The following is a 22,301-nucleotide window of genomic DNA, read 5'->3' as shown; positions in this document are numbered from 1 at the left end:
AAGTATAGCCACATTGAGAAGGAGTATCTGGCCATCAAGTGGGTGATCCTCATCCTCCAATACTACCTCCTAGGATGTCCTTTCACCCTTTCTTCTGATCATGCCCTGCTCCAGGGTCTCCACCACATGAAAGATGCCAATGCATGGATTGCTTGATGGTATCTGGCAGTTCATTCAAGGTAGTCCACAGGCCAAGGGCACAGATGGTGGTGGCAGATTACCTTTCCCACCAGGTCAGCTGCAGGCTGGACAGCTTCCCAGACTGAGTCAGGTGGTGGGGGAATGTGGTAGAGCTTCAGTTGTGGATAGAGAAGAGGCAGGTCGAACCAACAGGTAATGTGTGATGATAATCACCTTTGGCTAATTACCGACAGTTTAGTTAGGTCTATCTCTTGTGTGCTGGCAGAGAGAAACTGGTAATCAGACAGACAGAGAGAGATGACCAGATTGATTCAAGCTGCCAGGAAGGATATAGTAACTCATATAATCACGCTTTACAACCATGGTGAGCAGAAAAGCATCTCAGCATGCAACATTGGGTTCCACTCCTGCAGCTAAGAACAAGAATCTTAGAATCAAGAACAAGTTCCTATTAAAGTGGCCAGTGAGTGTAGATTCCCTATCCAGGGGTGCTTGAAAGTTTGTGAACCCTTTAGAGTTTTCTATATTTTTGCATAAATATGACCTATATTTGCATAAATATGACCTATAAAAGTAGATAAAGAGAACCCAGTTAAACAAATGAGACAAAAATATTATACTTGGTCATTTATTTATTGAGGAAAATGATACAATATTACATATCTGTGAGTGGCAAAAGTATGTGAACCTTTGCTTTCAGTACCTGGTGTGACCCCTTTGTGCAGCAATAACTGCAACTAAGCATTTCAGGTAACTGTTGATCAGTCTTGCACACCGGCTTGGAGGAACTTTAGCCCATTCCTCCATACAGAACAGCTTCAACTCTGGGATGTTGGTGGGTTTCCTCACATGAACTGCTCACTTCAGGTCCTTCCACAATATTTTGATTGGATTAAAGTCAGGACTTTGACTTGGCCATTCCAAAACATTAACTTTATTCTTCTTTAACCATTCTTTGGTAGAACAACTTGTGTGCTTAGGGTGGTTGTCTTGGTGCATGACCCACCTTCTCTTGAGATTCAGTTCATGGACGGATGTCCTGACATTTTCCTTTAGAATTCGCTAGTATAATTCAGAATTCATTGTTCCATCAATGATGGCAAGCCATCCTGGCCCAGATGCAGCAAAACAGGCCCAAACCATGATACTACCACCACCATGTTTCACAGATGGGATAAGGTTCTTATGCTGGAATGCAGTGTTTTCCTTTCTCCAAACATAACGCTTCTCATTTAAACCAAAAAGTTATATTTTGGTCTCATCTGTCCACAAAACATTTTTCCAATAGCCTTCTGGCTTATCCACACAATCTTTAGCAAACTGCAGACGAGCAGCAATGTTCTTTTTGGAGAGCAGTGGCTTTCTCCTTGCAACCCTGCCATGCACACCATTGTTGTTCAGTGTTCTCCTGATGGTGGACTCATGAACATTAACATTAGCCAGTGTGAGAGAGGCCTTCAGTTGCTTAGAAGTTACCCTGGGGTCCTTTGTGACCTCGCCGACTATTACACGCCTTGCTCTTGGAGTGATCTTTGTTGGTTGACCACTCCTGGGGAGGGTAACAATGGTCTTGAATTTCCTCCATTTGTACACAATCTGTCTGACTGTGGATTGGTGGTGTCCAAACTCTTTAGAGATGGTTTTGTAACCTTTTCCAGCCTGTTGAGCATCAACAACACTTTCTGAGGTCCTCAGAAATCTCCTTTGTTTGTGCCATGATACACTTCCACAAACATGTGTTGTGAAGATCAGACTTCAATAGATCCCTGTTCTTTAAATAAAACAGGGTGCCCACTCATACCTGATTTTCATCCCATTGATTGAAAACAGCTGACTCTAATTTCACCTTCAAATTAACTGCTAATCCTAGAGGTTCACATACTTTTGCCACTCACAGATATGCAATATTGGATCATTTTCCTCAATAAATAAATGACCAAGTATAATATTTTTGTCTCATTTGTTTAACTGGGTTCTCTTTATCTACTTTTAGGACTTCTGTGAAAATCTGATGATGTTTTAGGTCATATTTATGCAGAGATATAGAAAATTCTAAAGGGTTCACAAACTTTCAAGCACCACTGTACATTTAAACCAATCATACAGCAGTCAAAGCAGCACAACAAACACATACCATCTCACCATTGCATGCAACTTCTTGCCTTGCAGTAAATTTTACCTGTCCTGTATTTTTCGTAAAACCTGGTTTACTCATGTAGATGGTCGTGTTCTCACCATGCCCACTGGTGTCTGGAAAAGAACAAGAGTATATGTTTGAAGGAAGTTTCAATATCCTTACCCAAAAACTGGTAAACACATTCTTAGTTTTAGCATAGTTTTATAGGCGGGAAAAAACAATATTATATAAATTAGATTATCCAGATTCATTTTAGAAGCAATGCTACAAGTCTGGAAAAGCATCCCAAAAGAAGACCGTAAAAGTTTGGTGATATCAGAGGGTCACCAGCTTGATACAGTCACTGCAAGCAAAGGAAAAACAATCTTATATTTGTTACGCCCAGCTATGCCCCCTTCAAGCCCAACACTGTCAGTGCACGGGCAGGGCTGGGTCCTGGTACCTGATTATCTAATTAGGTACACCTGTAATGTCAACTGGGGCTATAAAGGGGCTGGTGCCTATAGCCTCACTAGGCTCTTTCTCTCTCTGTCTTGACTGGTACTACCTTCTTGTTCTCTTTCTGGCTTCAGTGCGTATTCTTTTTCCTTGTGCCTCATTCTTTTTGTTATTTTAAACACAATCTTGTATACTGACCCCTTCTTTATTTGTATCCACTCACGCATAACCTCACTCCTGTATTTTATCCCTAGACATGGTTTTTGTTGTTTAAATAAATTTCTTAAAACTTACTTTTGTTGTCTCTCTCATTATATGATGGTAAATGAGCCTGCCGTTACATAATTTGGGTGCTCGTCTGGGAGTTTAATTGGTTTGGATCATAGATTCAAGTGGCTTCAGGTGAGCCCATTTGTTTGGTTTGTTTGGCTTTATTGCAGTTTCTGGTTAGGCAGAGTGCTCCAGCTGGGTATTGCCTTTCCTTCGGTGCCCTGGTTATTTTACCTTTGTTATTTTAGTTATTTGTTTTTGGGGGTAATTCTGGTCGGGAGTTATCTCTCCTGTCGGGCACGTTTCGAACAGTGCAACACTGTTGCGAGTTTAGCATTAACCAGCCGCCCCAAGGCCAGCAGGCTCCTGAAGACTAGCAAGGTTAGTTAGCTTCTGGGGCTAGGTAATTAGGTTACCAGAGGACTGTTTTATTTGCTGTAGGAATTTTGCCGGCGACCGGCTGATGGTCTCACCTGGAGTCACGTTGGGGTAAGTGGTTCATGCGGATGTGGTAAGTCTATCCTCTTTTTTTTTTTTTTTTTTTGTCAGTAGAATGTGTTCGCATTAATTGGCTACTGTTTGTGTGCGGAGTACCGCGTAGAACATTTCACGGATCTATTTTTAGATCAATTGATGCTCTGTGTTCGGGTGCTCTACATACCTGTCAACCCTCCCGTTTTTCCCGGGAAATCCCTTATTTTGACTTATTTCCCGCTGTCTTCCCGTTTTTTTTATTTTCCCGAAAATATCCCGTATTTTCACATTATATAAAAGTCCCGTATTTTCACAATATAAAAAAGTCGGAAGGTCCAGAATTCATGACGCGCCTCTGACAGGAGTTTACAGCAGGAAGTCGGGCCATCAATTCACGTCCCTGCCCTCTCAGGCATCAGTAATTACAGAACTCCGTCCGGAGGCGAGGCTGAACAAGTGATTAGGTCCAGTGTTGCCAGATTGGGCGGTTTCCTGCCCAAGTTGGGCGGTTTCAAGTGCATTTTGGTGGGTTTTGAACATATTTTGGGCTGGAAAACGTCAGCAGTATCTGGCAACACTGATTAGGTCTGAGGTGAAGATGGCGATGCTAATAGCTAAGAAAAACATTAGCCTCTCTTTCTTTGATGATTTCAACAAGTGCGTGGCTGGAATGTTCCCATACTCTTCCATCGCAAATAAATTTTCCATGGGGAAAACGAAAGCCTCCCAAATAATCAAAGGTAAGCTACACATGTTTACATTAAGTATGTCCTGGCTAAGACCTCATAAATAGCCTAGTGTAAACTAATCTGTTTTATCCACTCATTGTCTATTTTATTTTCTATCTGAAACTTACCCATTTTAAATCACTCTTGGTTTAATATCTTATATTACTCTTTATCTCTTTATTACTATCTATCAATCTATCTAGTGTTCCGAGGCCATGACTATGGTAAAATCATAATAAATTGCAATGGAATTGAATTTATTGACTGGTTATATAATGACCTTTCTTATTTTAACATAAGATACGTATTTTAGCCCTTAATTTGGGAAATAACTGGTACCACTGAAAGCAAATAAAAATAAATGTATAGGTTATTCACAAATGCACTCTATAAACCATAAGTATATTGAGTTTGGGTCTTGGCTATCACCAACATGCACCAGAGTACAGGAAATCACAAATACTAGACAGAAAATTGCCCCCCATTCAACTACACACCCACTTTTGGTGAAGGGTATGACTTTCTGAAATTTTCCCTTATTTTGAGTTAAAAATCTGGGAAATATCCCTTTTTTTCAAACCTCAAAGTTGACCGGTATGGTGCTCCGTCTCGCTGCGCTTAATTAAGCTGTTTAAGTTGCAGTTTGTGGAGGTTGGTGCCTCGTTTAGTGCATGCGCCGCGCTGTTTGCAACTTGTTAGTTTGTAGCCTTTTGTAAGGTGAGGTGTGCATGTTTAACCTTGTTTGCGTACGCTTTGATACTGCGACAAGTACGTTTGTGATTTATTCTGGTGTTTACCAGCTTTTGTGTATTTCTTGCACATTGTGTAATGGTAGTTTAATCATTATTGTGAGTGAGAAAAGCAGTAGTAGCTGAGATTTTTTTTTTTTTCTGTGCCTCGTTTATCTGATTGCTTTTGGGTTAGGCATTTGTAAATTACACTGTGTTGAATTTGCACCTATTGGTGAGTAGGGAGCTGTTCTCAGTTAGTTGTGTCCTATTATAATTTAGTCTAGTTAATAATGGGGCCTGTTGAAGATTTTTGTGCCAGTCCGTCGGAAGACTTGTTGGCAATAATGACAAAAGCACAGCTGTGTGAAGTGGCAGAATATTATGAACTTCATATTACATCACAGGAGAGAAGTTTAAAGGAGTCATTGTTTTTGTCAGTTAGAGATCAGTTACAGGAGAAGGGTGTTAGTGGTAGGTGAAATGACGACTACATTTGAACTGCAGACATAGTTAGATGAACCTAAGGTTGAGAGCGAGGACGGGACTTTCAAAGTGAAACAAGAGTTTCAGAGGGATGTGGAGCTGAGGAAACTCGAGTTTCAGGTGCAGTTGAAGCGCTTGGAGTTGGAGTGTGAAGAACGTGATAGAGCGAGAACATGCCTTGGCCATGTGAAGGCTAGTCGGAGCTTGGTTCACGTGAGCTCACATCACCCATAGGTGATTCTGTTAGTCCCCAGGAACCCAAGTTTGATGTTGCTAAAAATATACGGCTTGTTCCACCCTTCTCTGAGGAGGATGTGGATAGATACTTTGCTCACTTTGAAAGGGTAGCAACCACACATGGCTGGCCCAAAGAGGTATGGCCTCTCTTATTGCAGTGCGTCTTCATTGGTAAGGCACAGGAGGTTTTTTCTGTGTTAGTTGTTGAGCAGGCAAAGGATTACGATACGGTTAAGAAGACAATTTTGCATGCTTATGAGTTGGTCCCTGAGGCTTATCGCCAACGCTTTAGGAACACAAAGAGCAGCAGACTTTTGTAGAATTTGCACGAAAAAAAGTTTGATCGATGGTGCAGTGCGCTAAAAGTAGTGTCCAAAGAAGACCTGAGACAGATGGTTCTTTGAGGATTTTAAAAACTGTCTGCCTGACACTGGCTACTTGCCTGAATGAGCAGGAGGTGCTTAAATTAGAGGAAGCTGCTGTTCTTGCTGACAAATGCGTGACGGACAAGCGTGTTCCTGAGGGCCACTGGGGTAACCAGCCAAGTAAACACCGATATTCTTTTAGGAATAAACAGCCTGCTGGTGGGGATAATGTGCAGCATGCATCTTCCTCTGATATCACCACATCTTTTAACGTTACTCGCCCCCCCTTCCCCTAGTAAAGCGACAGTCACATGCTTTTACTGTAAGAGGGTAGGGCATAAGGCAAATGACTGTGCAGCTCGCAATAAAAAGAACAAGAGTGCCAAAGGCTTTGGCTTGGTGACTTCTAGTGGGATGGGTCAGTCTGTTGGTGCCATGAGTGTTGGGTCTACTGTTGCTACTGAAGTAGGTAAATGTATTGATGCTTACTATACCCCCCTTTGTTACTGATGGTTTGGTGTCTTTGCTGGGTGAGTCACATTGTGTGCCAGTGCGGATACTGAGAGATACTGGAGCAGCTCAATCTTTTATATTGGCTGATGTTTTGCCTTTTTCTGAAAGTAGTGCCACAGGTGCACATGTTCTAGTAAGGGGTTTTGAAACGACATTCATGCAGGTGCCTCTACACACAGTTCACTTGTCTTCTCAGCTAGTCACTGGTGATGTTGTGGTGGGAGTGCGTCAGTGTCTCCCTGTACCCGGTGTTTCATTTATTTTGGGTAATGATTTAGCTGGGGGGAAAGTTTGGGATTCTACTGATGCTGTCTCTCCACCTATCATTAAGCCTGTTTGTCTGCTTGGAAAAGTTACTAGTTATGTCTGACCCAAGTCCACTAGGTAACCTAGATTTGTTTCCAGCATGTGCTGTTACTCGCGCCATGGTAAACTGTGGTATCGATTCTGATATTGTGCCTTTAGAGAATACATTTCTTGCTTCACCTGGTGTTGTAGATGGTACTTCCTCTGACCTGCCTGTAGGGGAGCTAGCGACTACTGTTGGGAGTGATGACTGAGGAGGAAACTAAGGCTGAGAAGGTAGACCCTCCTTTAGAAGTTGCTGATGGTGAATTTGTACCTGTATCCTACATGACAAGCTCGATGTCTCTTTGCCTGATTTGTTTAAGGTTTCATGTGAGGAATTGATAAAGGAGCAGGCCATTGATTCTTCCTTAAAACCTTTGAGAGCATCTGAGCAAGCTCAGTATAATAACTCCCTTTATTTATTGCAGGACGGACTGTTGTATAGGAGATATGTGTTTAGGAAAAACATCTACTGAAACATTTTTGCAAGTGGTTGTTCCATCAATTTCGGAAGGCAATTCTAGATCTAGGCCACAGTGGTGTAGCTGGACATACTGGGGTCAGAAAGACCTATGATAGGATTATGCGTAGGTTCTTTTGGCCAAAAATGTGAAAAGATGTCTGTTTATGTAAAGTCATGCCATGTGTGTCAACTAACTGGTAAACCTAACCAACGGATTCCTGTTGCTCCATTGCAGTCTATTCCAGTAGTGTCAACTCCTTTTGAACATCTTGTTGTTGATTTGTGTTGGCCCATTACCCCGCTCTAAGGCGGGGCATAGTTTCCTTTTGACTGTGATGTGCCAATCCACTCGGTATCTGGCAGCATACCCATTGAGATCAATCACTGCCAAGTCGGTATTAAAGGCTCTGAGTAACTATGTCCACATTTGGAATTCCAAAGGTCATTCAGAGTGACCAAGGGTCCAATTTCATGTCTAAGCAGTTCAAAAGGGCATTGCAACAATTGAAAGCGAGACATAATATAGCCAGTGCTTACCATCCCCAGAGTCAGGGGGCCCTAGAATGATTCCATCAGACTCTGAAGTCCATCCTCCGGTCCTACTGTGTAGAACTTGGGTCTGATTGGGAAGAGGGTTTACCCTGGCTATTGCTAGCCATCAGGGAGGTAGTTCAAGAAAGTCTGGGCTTTAGCCCAAATGATCTGGTATTTGGACATGTGGTTAGAGGCCCAACTGCAGTTCTGGCAGATGAATGGAGTGTGGATAATGTTCAGGATTGTTAGTGGGTTTCGCTACTGCCTTTATGAGGCTAGGGCTGCTGTGAGACATAAGCTTGAGAAAGCTCAGTCAAAAATGAAGCGACTTTTTTTAATCAAGGCAGAGCAGTGTACTTTTGCTCCAGGTGATAAGGTCCTTGCACTTTTGCCTCTTTTGAGTAGCCCATTTCCAGCTAAATTTAGTGGTCCATATGAGGTTGTAAAATGTCACAGTAACTATCTCTTGAGCACACCAGATCGTTGGAAGAAGGTGCAAGTTTGCCACATTAACCTTTTGAAGCCTTATCTTAATTTGTTAGCACCTACACCTGTTAGTTTGGTTTCCACCATGCCCGTAGTGGACTCTACTGGTGTTGTACTTGGGCCTTCTATGGTGGATACTTCTATGGCTTTGTATCCTGTCAGTGAGGAGTTGGATGAGGGGGTTAGGGGCCCCTCACAGGCAATGGTGGTGGGTCGCCTACAGAATTCAGAGTTTTTAGCAGACTTGCCCTCACCTGTCTCATCTGACTGAGTTGGAAAGAGCAGATGTTATTGAGTTGATTAAGTCCTTAAGTCTTTTTTTTTTTTCTTGATGTTCCATCTCGTACCTCTGTTATTGAGCACAATATTGATGTGTGGTGTGCAGCCCATTAAACAACATGCATATCGGGTCAATCCTATGAAGGGGGGACTGCTACAAGTTGACTACCTGTTGGCACATGACCTTGCTGAGCCAAGTTTTAGTGCATGGAGCTCTCCCTGCCTGCTAGTAAACAACCCTGATGGGAGTTATCGCTTCTGCACTGACTATAGATGCCTTAATGCAGTTACTAAACCTGATTGTTACCCCTTACCACGCTGTGATGACTGTATAGACCGTGTTGGGTCTGTTAAATTTGTTAGCAAGTTTGATCTCCTAAAGGGATACTGGCAGGTCCCATTGACATCTAGGGCTAAAGAGTTATCTGCTTTTGTAACTCTGGATAATTTCCTGCAGTATTGTCATGCCCTTTGGGGTTAGGAGCGCTCCTGCTACCTTCCAACGACTCATTAATCGAGTCTTGGCAGGGATGTGTGGGTGTGACACATATTTAGATGATGTCGTTCTATACAGTAGTAATTGGTCCAGTCATATTGATCAAATCAAAGAACTTTTTTCTCAACTGGCTGTAGCTAACTTAACAGTAAATCTTGCTAAGTGCAAGTTTGGCAAGGCTAGTGTTACCTATCTTGGTAAGGTGGTGGGTGGAGGTGAAGTCTGGCCTGTAAGGGCCAAAGTTGAAGCAGTTTGTAGTTTCCCTGGGCCTGGAGACCGTCGAGCACTTCGAAGATTTCTTGGGATGACCAGGGCATTTTGTAAAAATTTTGCATCTGTAGTTTGTCAGAGGCAACACTTGCTTAGTCCCAAAGTTCCATTTCAGTGGACTGACAAGTGTCAGGATGCCTTTGACAACGTAAAGGCTTTGCTTGCGTCTGCTCCGGTGCTTTTGGCCCCAAATTTTGATTGCCCGCTTAGTGTTGCTGTTGACACCAGTGAGAGTGGGGCTGTGCTGTTACAGCTGGGTTCTGATGGCGTTGAACACCCAGAGGGGTACTTCAGTAAAAAGTTTAACCGACATCAACAGGTGTACTCCACTGTAGAGAGGGAAGCGCTGGCCTTAATTCTAGCTGTTCAGCATTTTGAAGTTTATTTAGGCTCATCCTCGAGACCCATTGAGGTATATACGGATCACAATCCCCTAGTGTTCATTGACCATATGCGTAATCAAAACCAACGCGTTATGTGTTAGTTTGATTTTACAGCAATATCCACTTAAAATTTTACATATTAGGGGAAAGGATAATGTTGTAGCAGATGTGCTATCTAGAGCCTAATGTGTGCATTTTTCTCCATTAATATAGCATTGGTGGTTTTTTTTTTTTTTTTTGTCTTGTTCACTTTACTTTTGTAGTCCTAGGGCCCAGGATCTACAAGTTGCTGTTTTGGTGATGGATTCTGGTAAGGGGTAGTTGGCCTGATGACTGGAGTTTGAGGTTTACTAGGGCAAACCTCTTTTTAGTGAGGGGAGGTGTTATGCCCAGCTATGCCCCCTTCAGGCCCAACACTGTCAGTGCACAGGCAGGGCTGGGTCCTGGTACCTGATTATCTAATTAGGTACACCTGTAATGTCAGCTGGGGCTATAAAGGGGCTGGTGCCTATAGCCTCACTAGGCTCTTTCTCTCTGTCTTGACTGGCACTACCTGCTTGTTCTCTCTCTGGCTTCAGCTCTTATTCTTTTTCCTTATGCCTCATTCTTTATTTTGAACACAATCTTATATACTGACCCCTTTATTTGTATCCACTCACGCATAACCTCACTCCTGTATTTTATCCCTAGACATGGTTTGTTTAAATAAATTTCTTAGCTAACTTTTGTTGTCATCTCCCTCATTATGTGATGGTAAATGAGCCTGCCGTTACATATTCAATCATTCAACAACTTTATTAACATGTCAAACTTGTAGCTGGCCACAAGTAGCCTACTAACTGGGGACACTAGCTATAAAAAATATATGAATACAATGTCAAATATATACTTCCATCTATACACTGTGTGCACAATTATTAGGCAAGTTGTATTCCTGATAAATTTTATCGTTGAACAAATACAGTGCTCTGTCAATCCAAATTGTTAATAAACCTAAAACCAGAATGATTAACAAAGGAAAGGGGAGTTTAGGCCTTCTCAGGGGAATATACAAGTGTGCAGAATTATTAGGCAACTAAATGAAAAGCTTAAAGTTTCCCATCTCACTTGTTTATTTTAACTTTCAGTGTAACAAACAACTCAATTAACAAATAAACACTTCTAGCATTTCAAAAATATTCAGTGACCAATATAGCCACCCTTTTCAATAACTGCCATGAGCCTTCCATCCAGTCTGTTAGTTTTTTGATTTGTTGACAACTTTTTGTGCAGGAGCAACCATGGCCTCCCAAATGCTATTCAGAGTGGTGTATTGTCTTCCCTCGCTGTAAATCTCATGCTTAAGAAGGGGCCACATGTACTCAATAGGGTTTAAGTCAGGTGAGGAAGGGGGCCATGTCATTACTTTGTCATCTTTAAGGCCTTTGTGGGCTCGCCAAGCAGTGGAGTACTTGGGTGCATGTGATGGTGCATTGTTCTGCATAACAATCATGGCCTTCTTGAATGATGCAGACTACTTCCCATACCACTGCTTGAAGAATGTATCTTTTAGAAACTGGCAGTAGGTTTGGGAGTTGATAAGTCCATCTTCAACCTGAAATGGTCAAACTAGCTCATCCTTAATAATAGCAGCCCATGCCATTACCCCTCCACCACCTTGCTGGTGTCTGAGTCAAAGTGCCCTGTGTCCATTAGTTATCCAGCTATGGGCCCATCCATCTGGTCTATCCAGAGTCACTCTCATTTCATCCGTCCATAAAACCTTTGGAAAATCTGTCTTCAGATATTTCTTGGCCCAATCTTGACATTTCAACTTGTGAGTCTTGTTTAGTGGTGGTCGTGTTTCAGCCTTCCTTACCTTGGCCATGTCTCTGAGCACCGAACACCTTGTCCTTCTGGACACTCCAGGTCGGTTGCAGTTCTAGAATATTGTGGCACTGGAGGATAATGGGTTCCTGGTAGCTTCATGTTTAATCCTTCTCAAGTCTTTTGCAGTTAATTTGTGTCTTTTCTTCTCCACACATTTTTTGCAACCCTGTTGACTATTTGCAACAAAATGTTTGATTGTTCTGTGCTCACATTTCTATAGCTTAGCTATTTCAAGTGTGCTGCATCCCTCTGATAGGCATTTTATAATTTGTCTTTTCAGTGTCTGTTAAATCTCTTTTCTTTGGCCCATTTTGCCTGAGATAAAGAAGCTGCCTAATAATTATGCACACCTTAATATAGGGTATTAATGACTTTAGGTCACACCCTCCCTCATTACACAAATAAATACCACCTGAGAATGCTTAAATCCAATTAGCATTCAAGTGTATCTAGCTTGCGGTTGGAAAACATGCCTAGAAATAATGGTAGGGTCAGAGTACTCACTTGCCTAATAATTGTGCACACAGTGTAATCTTAAATATAAACAAATGTAAATAAAATTGGCTGGCTTTTTGTGTGATTATATCCAGGGCTTTGAACCAGAATTTTTTTTCCTATTGGTTCGTTCCGAACAGAAACGGAATTTTAACGTTTCCGGTTTTGGGTTCCACCATTAAATGGACATTCCTGAACCGGTTAGAACAAAAAAAATTTCATTCCCGGAACGGTTAATTACGTTCCCTGTCAGCTGTTTAACAAATGGCTATAAAATTATGTCTCTGTCTCATCCAGCTTAAGCCAAATGTAGGCTAATTCTATTACAGCCTTCATTAAATAAGACAAGAAATAATTCAAAACAATTATTTCAAATGTTGGCGATTTGGATTCTCAGTATGTCTTCCCATCTACACAAACAAAGTGCCAAAAATGAAAGAATTCTTTTAGTGTGTTACCAAAGGCTAGTCAGGCCCTATAGAGGGCTACTGCATAACGTCACCGCGCCGCGAGATTTTGTTAGGCGCCATATTGGAAGACCAAGGTTTTTTTTGTTTCGTTTTTTTCTTTTTTTTATTGGAAGTTTCAAAGGTTTACAGAGCATTAAGGCAAATGTATGTCTTTTTTTTTACAGAACCTTGTAGGAACATAGCACACATAGTACACATCAAGAAATTATAAAACAAGAGGAAAAAAAATAATGATGAAAGAAAGGAAAAAAGACACTCGAAAGAAAGTAATGGAGGGGGGGTACATTATAACAAATTGAAGCTGTCTATTGATACAAGTTCGTTACTCCTCTTAGTTTTTAAATATCTGACGGATTTACTGTACAAACATAACTCGTTTTTAAAGGAAGGGAAAATGGGGCTTGTCTTTATGCATTTGCATTTGTGAATATAATATTTTCCTAAACACATCACCACATTTATTAAAAGCTCTGTTTTTGTCTGTGTATACACCCATACACTGTAAACCCGAATAAGTTGAGTTTACTTAAAAAAATTGAGGAAAGTGGTTGCCTTAAAAAAAAATAATTATTAATGATTGAATTGAGTACCTTAAACTTACAATCTTCTGGTAAGTTTAAGGTACTCAATTCAATCATTAATAATTACTTATTTTTTTTTAAGGCAACCACTTTCCTCAATTTTTTTTTAAGTAAACTCAACTTATTCGGGTTTACAGTGTATTTGAGTAGATTCAAGTTTAAAAAAGGAACGGTAGGAATGTTTTCACAGAGCCAGTCACATACATCGTCCCAAAAGGTGTTACTGTATAAACATAAGAAAAATAAATGATCTGTAGTTTCAACATTTTCACAACAAAATATGCAATTCTTCAGCTCTATATTAAATCTGTAGTTAATAAGCTCCCCTGAGGGATATATGTCATTAAATATTTTAAAGTGGAGTTCCTTTGTCTTGGGAGGGATAGGTAGGTTTAAAGTGAGAGTGCGTAGTTTTTTGATAGTGTGTGAATCAATATTTTTAGGATTAAAGTTTTTATATTGGTGATAAGGAAAGAGATAAGAAGTGAACAATCCTCGGATTACTTGGTTAGGTATATCTTTGTTTATGAAGTCGTCCTCACCTACTCTTAAGGCACTAGGAAGGCTAGGGGCAGAAGTGAATTGTTTTGAGTTTTTGGCCATTAATAAAAAGGCAGGAGGGATACATTTCATGAGCCTGTTGTATTGTTGTCGATCACATTGAAAGCCGTGTTTTAAACAGAAGTTATCAAATGATAAGACACTGCCATCCTCATCTAGCAGGTGCATTATCGACCACATGTCTCTCTCCATCCATTTGCTAAAATATATTGATTTGTTTTTGTGAAGAATATATCTGCAGTTCCAGATAGGCGTGTTGTGTGGAGTGAAGTTGTGTTTGTACAGAAGGTTCCAGTAGAGGAGGACTTGAGAATGGAAAGAGGATAGTTTTAAAGGCAACTTCTTTGGGATGAAATCACAGTGCAAGAGAAAAAGAATACCACCAAGTTTTCTAAAAATTTCCCTAGGGACACAATACCAAAAACTGTTGTTAACAAGGAATGATCTTAGCCACTTTATTTTTAATGTGCCGTTGATGCAATCAAAGTCAACTGCCTGCAGTCCACCATCTTCATAACTTTTTACCATGGATGCCTTTCTTAGATAGTGGACTTTCCTTCTCCAAATATAGTCAAAATTTAATTTATTTATGGTTTTAATTACTTTGTCAGAAAAGGATAGAGAACTAGCAGGGTAAATACATCTAGAAATACTTTCCATTTTGGTTATGTAGATTCCTAATAGAGATAAGTCCCTATTTAACCACCTATCCAATCTAGATTTACATTCTTCTAATTTGCTCCATAAGTTAAGAGAATCACTTAGAGTTGCATCCTTTGTAATATGCACTCCTAGATATTTAACTGAGGATTTGATGGGAATGCCATAAACCGATGAGAGGAGGGAGTTGTGTATAGCTAGAAGTTCACATTTGTTAAGGTTTAAGTGTAAACCTGAAGCATTTGAAAATTTTAGTCTATGGCTTTTGGGACTTGTTCAGGGTTTCTCAGGAATAAAGTGGTGTCGGTTAGCTGGCTTATTTGAAGTTTAGTATTGAAAACATTAATGTGTTCAATTTCTGAGTTTTTAATTAGGATGGAAAGCATTTCTGCTGCAATTAGGAACAGATAAGGTGAGATGGGGCACCCTTGTTTTATACCTCTTCTGATAGCGAAACGGGGGGATGTACCTTTTGAAAGAGAAACAGAACTGTTAGTGTCATGGTAGATGCATCTGATTATGTTCCTGAAAAAATCTCCAAACCCACATCTTTTAAGAGCCTGAAAAATGAGTGTTCGACTGTGTCAAATGCTTTATAGAAATCAAGGAAGAGAATAAAACCATCATCCTGTAGGTAGTTGTTATATTCTAGTAGGTCTAATACTAGACGTACATTGTTGTGTATTGGTCTGCCTTTCATAAACCCCGATTGTGTTTCACTGATTATTTGGTGAAGACCATTTTTTAGTCTGTTCGAGATGTGTTAATAATTTATAGTCGTTGTTAAGCAGGGTAATTGGTCGCCAGTTTTCAAGGTATTTTCCATCTTTACCAGGTTTGGGAATAAGTACTATTACACCTTGTTTCATGGTGTGTGGGAGTGACAAGTTAACAATAACTTCATTCAGAGTATAAAACAATGTGTTTGATATCCTCCCAGAAGTGTTTGTAGAAGTTTGCTGTGAGGCCGTCTGAACCTGGTGAACGGTCTGGTATTAAACATTGCATAGCCTTTTCTAATTCTTCACGTGATAGAGGTGCATCGCAACTTAATTTGAAATCTTCCGAGATAAGTGGGATGTATTCTTTTATTTTGTCAAAGTGTCGGCTGCCTCTGGTGAAAAATTGCTTGAGTATAATGAGTTAAAGAAGGTGAAGACCTCTTTTGCTATAGTTTTGGGGTCAGAACATTCAGTGCAATTTATTAATGTTTCTAAATTGTTTTTTTTCTTGTCATGCCCTTTCTAACCTGCAAAAATAAGCAGAGTTCCTCTCCCCTTCCTCTATCCATTTAGCTCTTGATCTGATATAAGCCCCTTTGGCGCTTTTGGTGTAGAAGTCATCAAGTTTAGTTTGCAAGTTAAGTAGTTTCCTTTTGTCAGAATCAGAGATAGTGGGTTTGTTGCAGCATAGATAAATTTCCCTTAACAGTTCGTTCTCCACTAGCTGAGTGGAGTGTTTTAGTTGTTTGCTGAATGATATAGAGAAGTTTCTTATCTTGAATTTGATATATTCCCATTTTGATGTAAAAGAAAAGCTATCATCCTCAGAGATGTCTTTGATAATACTCCTTATCCCCGTGCAAAATACTTCAGAATTCAAAAGATCAGCATTGAATTTCCAGTAACCCCTATTGCGTTTGGCAGTGTTGGAAGGTTTCAATAGTAAACTTATGAGACAATGGTCTGATAGAGGAGCAGCAGAGATTGAGCAATCACTAACAAGATCTTTTAAGCAGTCAGAGATGAGCCAGAAATCAATTCTGGATCTGCTTGACCCGTCTGGCTTAAACCAAGAAAAGTCTTTTTGATCTTAGAGATACGCCAAGGATCGATCAAATTGTGAAGGTTGCAGAAATTATACAGCTGAGGATTATAATGGTGGTTAACAAATTTGGTGGGACAGCGATCTAACCATTCATTACATACCATGTTAGTCACCCCCCCAGCAGTACATTGTCTGTTGGGTAAGTAAGTTTCAGTTCCTTAATATCGTTGATATCAGAGAGTAGTTCCTTGTTTTGTGTTAAGTTGTTGTGACCATAGATGTTTCCCAAAATAATAAAGGAATGTTCGATAGACAAAACACAAAAGATCCAGTGTCCATCTGAGCCTTTTCTGGTGGTGAGAATTTTCCCAGGGAAGTTGTGCAGGAGGATAGCTGTACCAGCAGAGCGATTGGTACCATGTCCAAAAATTATTTTATCTCCCCATTGGTTGGACCAGAATTTTTCATCAGTCTTTATAGAGTGAGTCTCTTGTAGTAAAACAATGTGTGATTTCTTATTTTTACAAAAAAGAAAGACAGCTTTTCTTTTGACACTGTCTCTTAGTCCCCTTGCATTAAAAGAAATTAACTTGATCTTCTTTGATAGAAAACATTAATTGGACGGAAAAAAAAGAACAGAACAGTACTAAAGAGAGAGAGTGAAACTCTGAACTTTGAAGAAAATTTCAGGGAGTAACAGGAATAAACCTCGCCTGTAGGTTCCTAGGCAAAAATGAACTGAACCCCTTACAAGTGGTCAATTTAAACATGTCCCTCTATACGTTACCAACTTCGGTGACCTCAATGGCACTCCCGTTTAGGTAGCCAATCGGACCTTTGTAGTAGGCTCGCTGACCAGCTTCTCTTGCTGCCTTGATCTTTGGCCACACAGCCTCTCTCGCCTCCTTGTCCTCCGGGAGAAGGTGTTCAGCGAACGCGATGCTGAGCTTCGAGCACACTGCAGAGCCTTTTGAGAGGTGCCACAGCTCATCCCTGAAGTGTCGCATTGTGAATTGTATGATGTGCCTGTTTTTGTTCTGCTTTTGGCCCAAGCGGTGCACCGAGTCGATGACACAGTTGATTTTTTCCTTCCATTTTGGAATGATCTGCATGATGATGTGGGACACCTGTTCACGAGTGTCTTCGTTGTCCTTTTCCTTTAGCCCGCGTAGTTTCAGATTCCAACGACACTTATAATGTGCCAACTCCAAAACCCTCTCTCGGAGGTCGGCGTTTTCTTTTGCCAAATTTGTAATCTGTTTTTGAACAGCAACGTTTTCTGCTTTGCATATTTCGATTTCTTTAGCATTAAATTCAACACTTTTAGTTACTTCTGATATCATTGTGGTGTTTTCTTTCAGTTGCAAGTTCATTTCTTTTAGCATGGCATAGAGGTTGTTTACTGCAGCCAGTATGGTAGCATTGGATACCTCGGTTTCAGTATCAACTGTGGACTCACGTATTTTCATTTTCTTCGCGTCAACTGCAGGCTTGGTTGTTGTCTCGGGTAAAGGACGGGAGTTCTTCGTGGCTGCAGACTCCATGTCTTCCACAGGTGCAGTCACGTTGCCGCAGTAGTCGTGCAGGGCTAGTGCTGAGGCACCTGCCGCCTCGGTCTTCTCAGACGTGATTTCCATGGTCAGAATGACAGCAAATAGGATAAAAGAGGAAAAAAATATGATGGGCTAAACCTTAAAGCTCAGTGGGTCTAATTTCCGTAACTAGAGGGACTTGTTTTGCTTAGGTTCGGGGCATGAATCACTCCGTGTTCGGAGTGAAGTGTGTGCTTAGTTCGCCATCTTGCCCAGCTGATTGGAAGACCAAGTACACATCTATGCAAGTACATGCATACATAAAACAAACTACACCTGAAATGTAGCCAGGGCCGGTTCTGCCCTAATCTGGACCCGAGTGCAACATCGCGCAACCCCCCCCCCCCCCAAAAGCCAGTCTAAATCAGGACAACCATCCCATAACTATAACTATAAACATTTTAGATCAACTATTTTATCTAAATGGGCTATAATAAATAAGCCTGCGGGCAGCCACGGTGGGCTGCCTCAGAAAAGTAACCATTTGTCCTACCTTAAAACTCGTTTTGCATTTTCTGCCTCCTTTTTTGTATTTTCGACCCTCTGTTTATTTTCTTTCCTTTTCTGAAAACCCGATTTGCGTCCAGACATTTTGTTCTGCTACCAACGAACTAACTCGTCAGGTCTCGTCTCTCGAGCCCGTGATGATTCCTGTGGGAAGGGCAACAACTGATACATTTTTACAAACAGCCAATAGGGAGGTTGCAACGTTCAGGCTCTTCTTTGCTCAAACACTCAGTAATGGAGACGTGATAGTAGTCCACCCTCCCGCTCTCTCCATTCAGTCAGCGAACGTCACACAGGAAGTGAACCCCAGCGGGTCATAGAAACTTGCACAGGAGAAGAATGACTTTTTTTTTTATTTTGTAGGCTATGGAAACTTTGAGGAACGAAATAAAAACCGGTATTAACCGGTTACCATTATTTTTAATAAGCATTTCTGTTCTGGAACATAAATTAAGTTTCTGGTTTCGTTTCTGTTCCATGTGAAATAGAAAGTTCCCGGTTTTCGTTCCTTGAACCGGTTCAAAGCCCTGGGTATATCAGATGTATTCCATTGAGCTAGCATGATACTGAATGAGTCGAAGAAGGGTTCAATATCATGCTAGCTCAATGGAATATATATATATATATATATATATATATATATATATATATATATATATATAAAAAAAAATTTCACGAAAAAAGCCAGCCAATATTCTCATCTCATTATCTGTAGCTGTTTTATCCTGTTCTACAGGGTCGCAGGCAAGCTGGAGCCTATCCCAGCTGACTACGGGCGAAAGGCGGGGTACACCCTGGACAAGTCACCAGGTCATCACAGGGCTGACATAGACACAGACAACCATTCACACCTACGGTCAATTTAGAGTCACCAGTTAACCTAACCTGCATGTCTTTGGACTGTGGGGAAAACCGGAGCACCCGGAGGAAACCGACACGGGGAGAACATGCAAACTCCACACAGAGAGGCCCTCGCTGGCCACAGGGCTCGAACCCGGACCTTCTTGCTGTGAGACGACAGCACAAACCACTACACCATGCCGCCATTATTATTATTATTATAATACATTCCTTTCAGGTGTTCAACGTGTCTTTCTCTTTCAAAATTCTCAATCTTCCATATTTAACAAAGTAAACCTGGTGGCCATGTTTGTTTACAAATTGTCACAGTTGCTCGCTTGGGCAGAAAAATCCATTATATACACATTCAATGGAACAATTATAGATTTTACAAAAAGTTAAGAACTGGAGGGTTACTTACCAATATCCAATACGCTTGCTAGCACTGAAGTTTTACATGTAATACGTATTTTATAGAATTTTCAGTTCACTGTGATAGTTTACTGTGGGCACCATCAGCAACCCAAGAAATGCTTCTGTGCATGCGCAGCAGGAAACTCTCTCATTGAATATTCACGTCAGCTCTGACGTGTGACATGTCTTGACAACCATGCAATATTGTAAACCATATTCAACGCTCCTTCTCCATTGGGTAGAGTGACGTAATACACATAGGATAAGTGATGCGCTAACAATATTGCATGCTATCAAACCATGAATGATTCCCACTAGAAGGGAATAGAACACGTTTTTATTCCATTGAAAATGTGTCCTGTATGTATAATTATTTACTTTAAGTAAACTTTACTGGCTATCTGTTCCTATACTTTTGCTCACATAAAAATTGGGTGGTCTGGCACCATTGGTGTCATGTTCCAAGTTGTTTAACACATCTATTTTGAAGTGGTTGGTGTTTTTGTTTTCAAATCAACTACAGGACTGTTGAATTCTCAATTCTGATTGGTCAGAAGGTGTCTTTTTTTTTTTTTTCCAATCTTTAATTTTCTCTGACAGTAGTGCAGCTGCAAGTCACAGGTTTTAGTAAGTGGGCTGTGTCCAGTGTCAGTGGTTTTGTAACAGCTGTAACATTACGTTTTCTGACATGGTAAAGACTTCAGGAGAGACGAGTTTTGCATTTTCTCCTCTTGTTAATTTAGAGAGAAAAATGAGAGGCTGGTCAAAGCATGATTGTCTGCAACTGCTATAGTGTAAGCAATAACAGTAACGTGTTTTGCAGATGTTCAACAGTATTAAATGTAACTATAAATGGATAAAATATACAATGTTATTTAATACAAAGTTGTGATTGTTGGCAAGAATAATAAGACTGAGTTGGTAACAGTAATGCTGCTTCATCACACTACTGCATCGTTGATTATTTTCCTGAAAGCAAGTTGACAAGATTTTTTTTTTCCTTAGATCTAAGCTAATGTAGTGTATACTGATTGAAGCAGTGATGTTTAATACACTAGATGCAGCTCTAAAGAGCATCCTGATGGTTTACTACCAGATTAGTCAAGACAATACTACGTTCATGAGTCTATCAGAAAAATACACAAAGGAGTCATACTGTTTGCTGCTTTTATCCCCCAAGTTCATTCACCCCCTCACCTTTGCATGTAACACTCTGGCTTGCATTAAACTGCTCCTGTCCGTTGCTGGCTACAAACCCAGAATGACATGTGCAGTAATAGGAACCAGCGATGTTACTGCAGTCAGCATTTGAGCCACAGATGGTTTTGTTCTCTCTACATTCATTAATGTCTGAGAGAAAAAGAACAGAAGCTAAGGTTCAGGTTTATCCTTAGTGCATTGTTAATACAGGAAACAAATCTGTTCATCCTACCAAGTGGGGTCCATCTGGACCCCACACCTATATATTTGTTTGTCATTTTAAAAATGACATACTGCCTCACCGTTTTATGAATTTGTCGGAATTTGTCTTAATTAAAACACTAAAGCACCGGAAGATCAGCTTTTTGCATTGTGAAGGTATAATTAATTTATTACTGGGGTCCAACCGGATCCCAGAGTAAAATTTGTCTTTCATTTTATAATTGAATAACACTAAATTTTAATTTCTTTTTGGTTGTTTCAGATTCATAATGGTTAATAGACAAAGACAAGCTAGATATACAGCAGCAGAGGCCTTAAGGCAGATTGAGCATAAACAATGACTCTGAGGACAGTGAATTTAGTGACTTATCGGGATCCGAGGCAGATCACATCTCTGAAGCCTCAGATCTAAGTGACACTGAAGTAGTACAGTAGTTCAGCAGCAAGTACATGCAGATGAAAACAGACCCATTGATCAAAATCCAGAAGAAATAGGGAACCATGATGCTGCAGCTGCTCCAAACAGAGGCCCTGGAAGAGGCCAAGGGCATGGTAGAGGCCGCGGTAGTGGCCGTGGTAGAAAGCAAGGACAAGGTAGGGGACAAGCCCAGCCACAAGGGGATGCTGAAGGGGAACATCTAGGTGATGAACCTGCTCAAGTTGCTCATCCATTGGATCAAGACCAACAGAATAACCAGCAAGGTGTACTACAAGGAAGAAATGGGACTGTATGGCAACAGGCACCTCCTCCAGGTGGACGTCGACAGGCTCAAGACATCATTAGGAACCGACCTGGTGTCACTAATGAAGCTGAATGTGCAAGTATTGAAGAGGCCTTTCTTTTGTATATGACGCCTGAGATTGATATTGTAGTTCGTGAGACAAACAGGTATGCCAGAAGATGGATTCAAGAATGGAATGAAGCACACCAAGAGAATCAAAGAGGAGAATGGAAGCTCCTCAATGATCTTGAGATGAAAGCCTTCCTGGGTCTTTAGATACTAGCAGGGGTTCAAAAATCCAGCAAAGAACTAGTGGCAGCTTTATGGTCGGAAACTGAAGGAAGACCACTGTTCATAGCTACGATGTCCAGGGGAAGGTTTACTGACATTTTGAAATTCCTCCGGTTTGATGACAAAGCCACACGTGAAGCCAGACAAGCTACTGACCAAACTTTTTTATAATACCTCAGAGAAGATGGGAAGTATAGTAACATGTTCCATAATCAAACTACCAATGATTGCTGTATTCAGTTTTGCCTTAATATAAAACTTGCAAGGCATTCCTTCTTGGGGTCCGCGTGGACCCCACTGCTGCAATAAGCACAGGCTGCAAAACAAAAGCCCT

General features: G+C 40.8%; 1 protein-coding gene across 2 annotated transcripts in view; it reads right to left on the bottom strand.

The window, feature by feature from the left end:
• The window catches only part of LOC132900433 (adhesion G protein-coupled receptor E1-like), a 40,429-nt gene that overhangs the window by 3,520 nt on the left and 14,608 nt on the right, over window positions 1-22,301 (bottom strand). Inside the window, exons 6-7 of one of the 2 annotated variants that reach the window (XM_060942525.1) lie at window positions 20,730-20,882; window positions 2,321-2,391 (exon numbers count right to left, since the gene is read on the bottom strand). In XM_060942525.1, the coding sequence (XP_060798508.1) occupies window positions 2,321-2,391; window positions 20,730-20,882 (224 nt within the window). Of the gene's footprint in view, window positions 1-2,320; window positions 2,392-14,762; window positions 17,796-20,729; window positions 20,883-22,301 lie in introns of those variants that run through there. The other variant, XM_060942526.1, reaches the window with a different exon arrangement.

Source organism: Neoarius graeffei, chromosome 16, assembly GCF_027579695.1.
Source record: "Neoarius graeffei isolate fNeoGra1 chromosome 16, fNeoGra1.pri, whole genome shotgun sequence".
Classification (NCBI taxonomy): domain Eukaryota; kingdom Metazoa; phylum Chordata; class Actinopteri; order Siluriformes; family Ariidae; genus Neoarius; species Neoarius graeffei.
The sequence above is the reverse complement of the archived record's forward strand: the minus strand, read 5'-3'. Positions and strand labels throughout refer to the sequence as shown.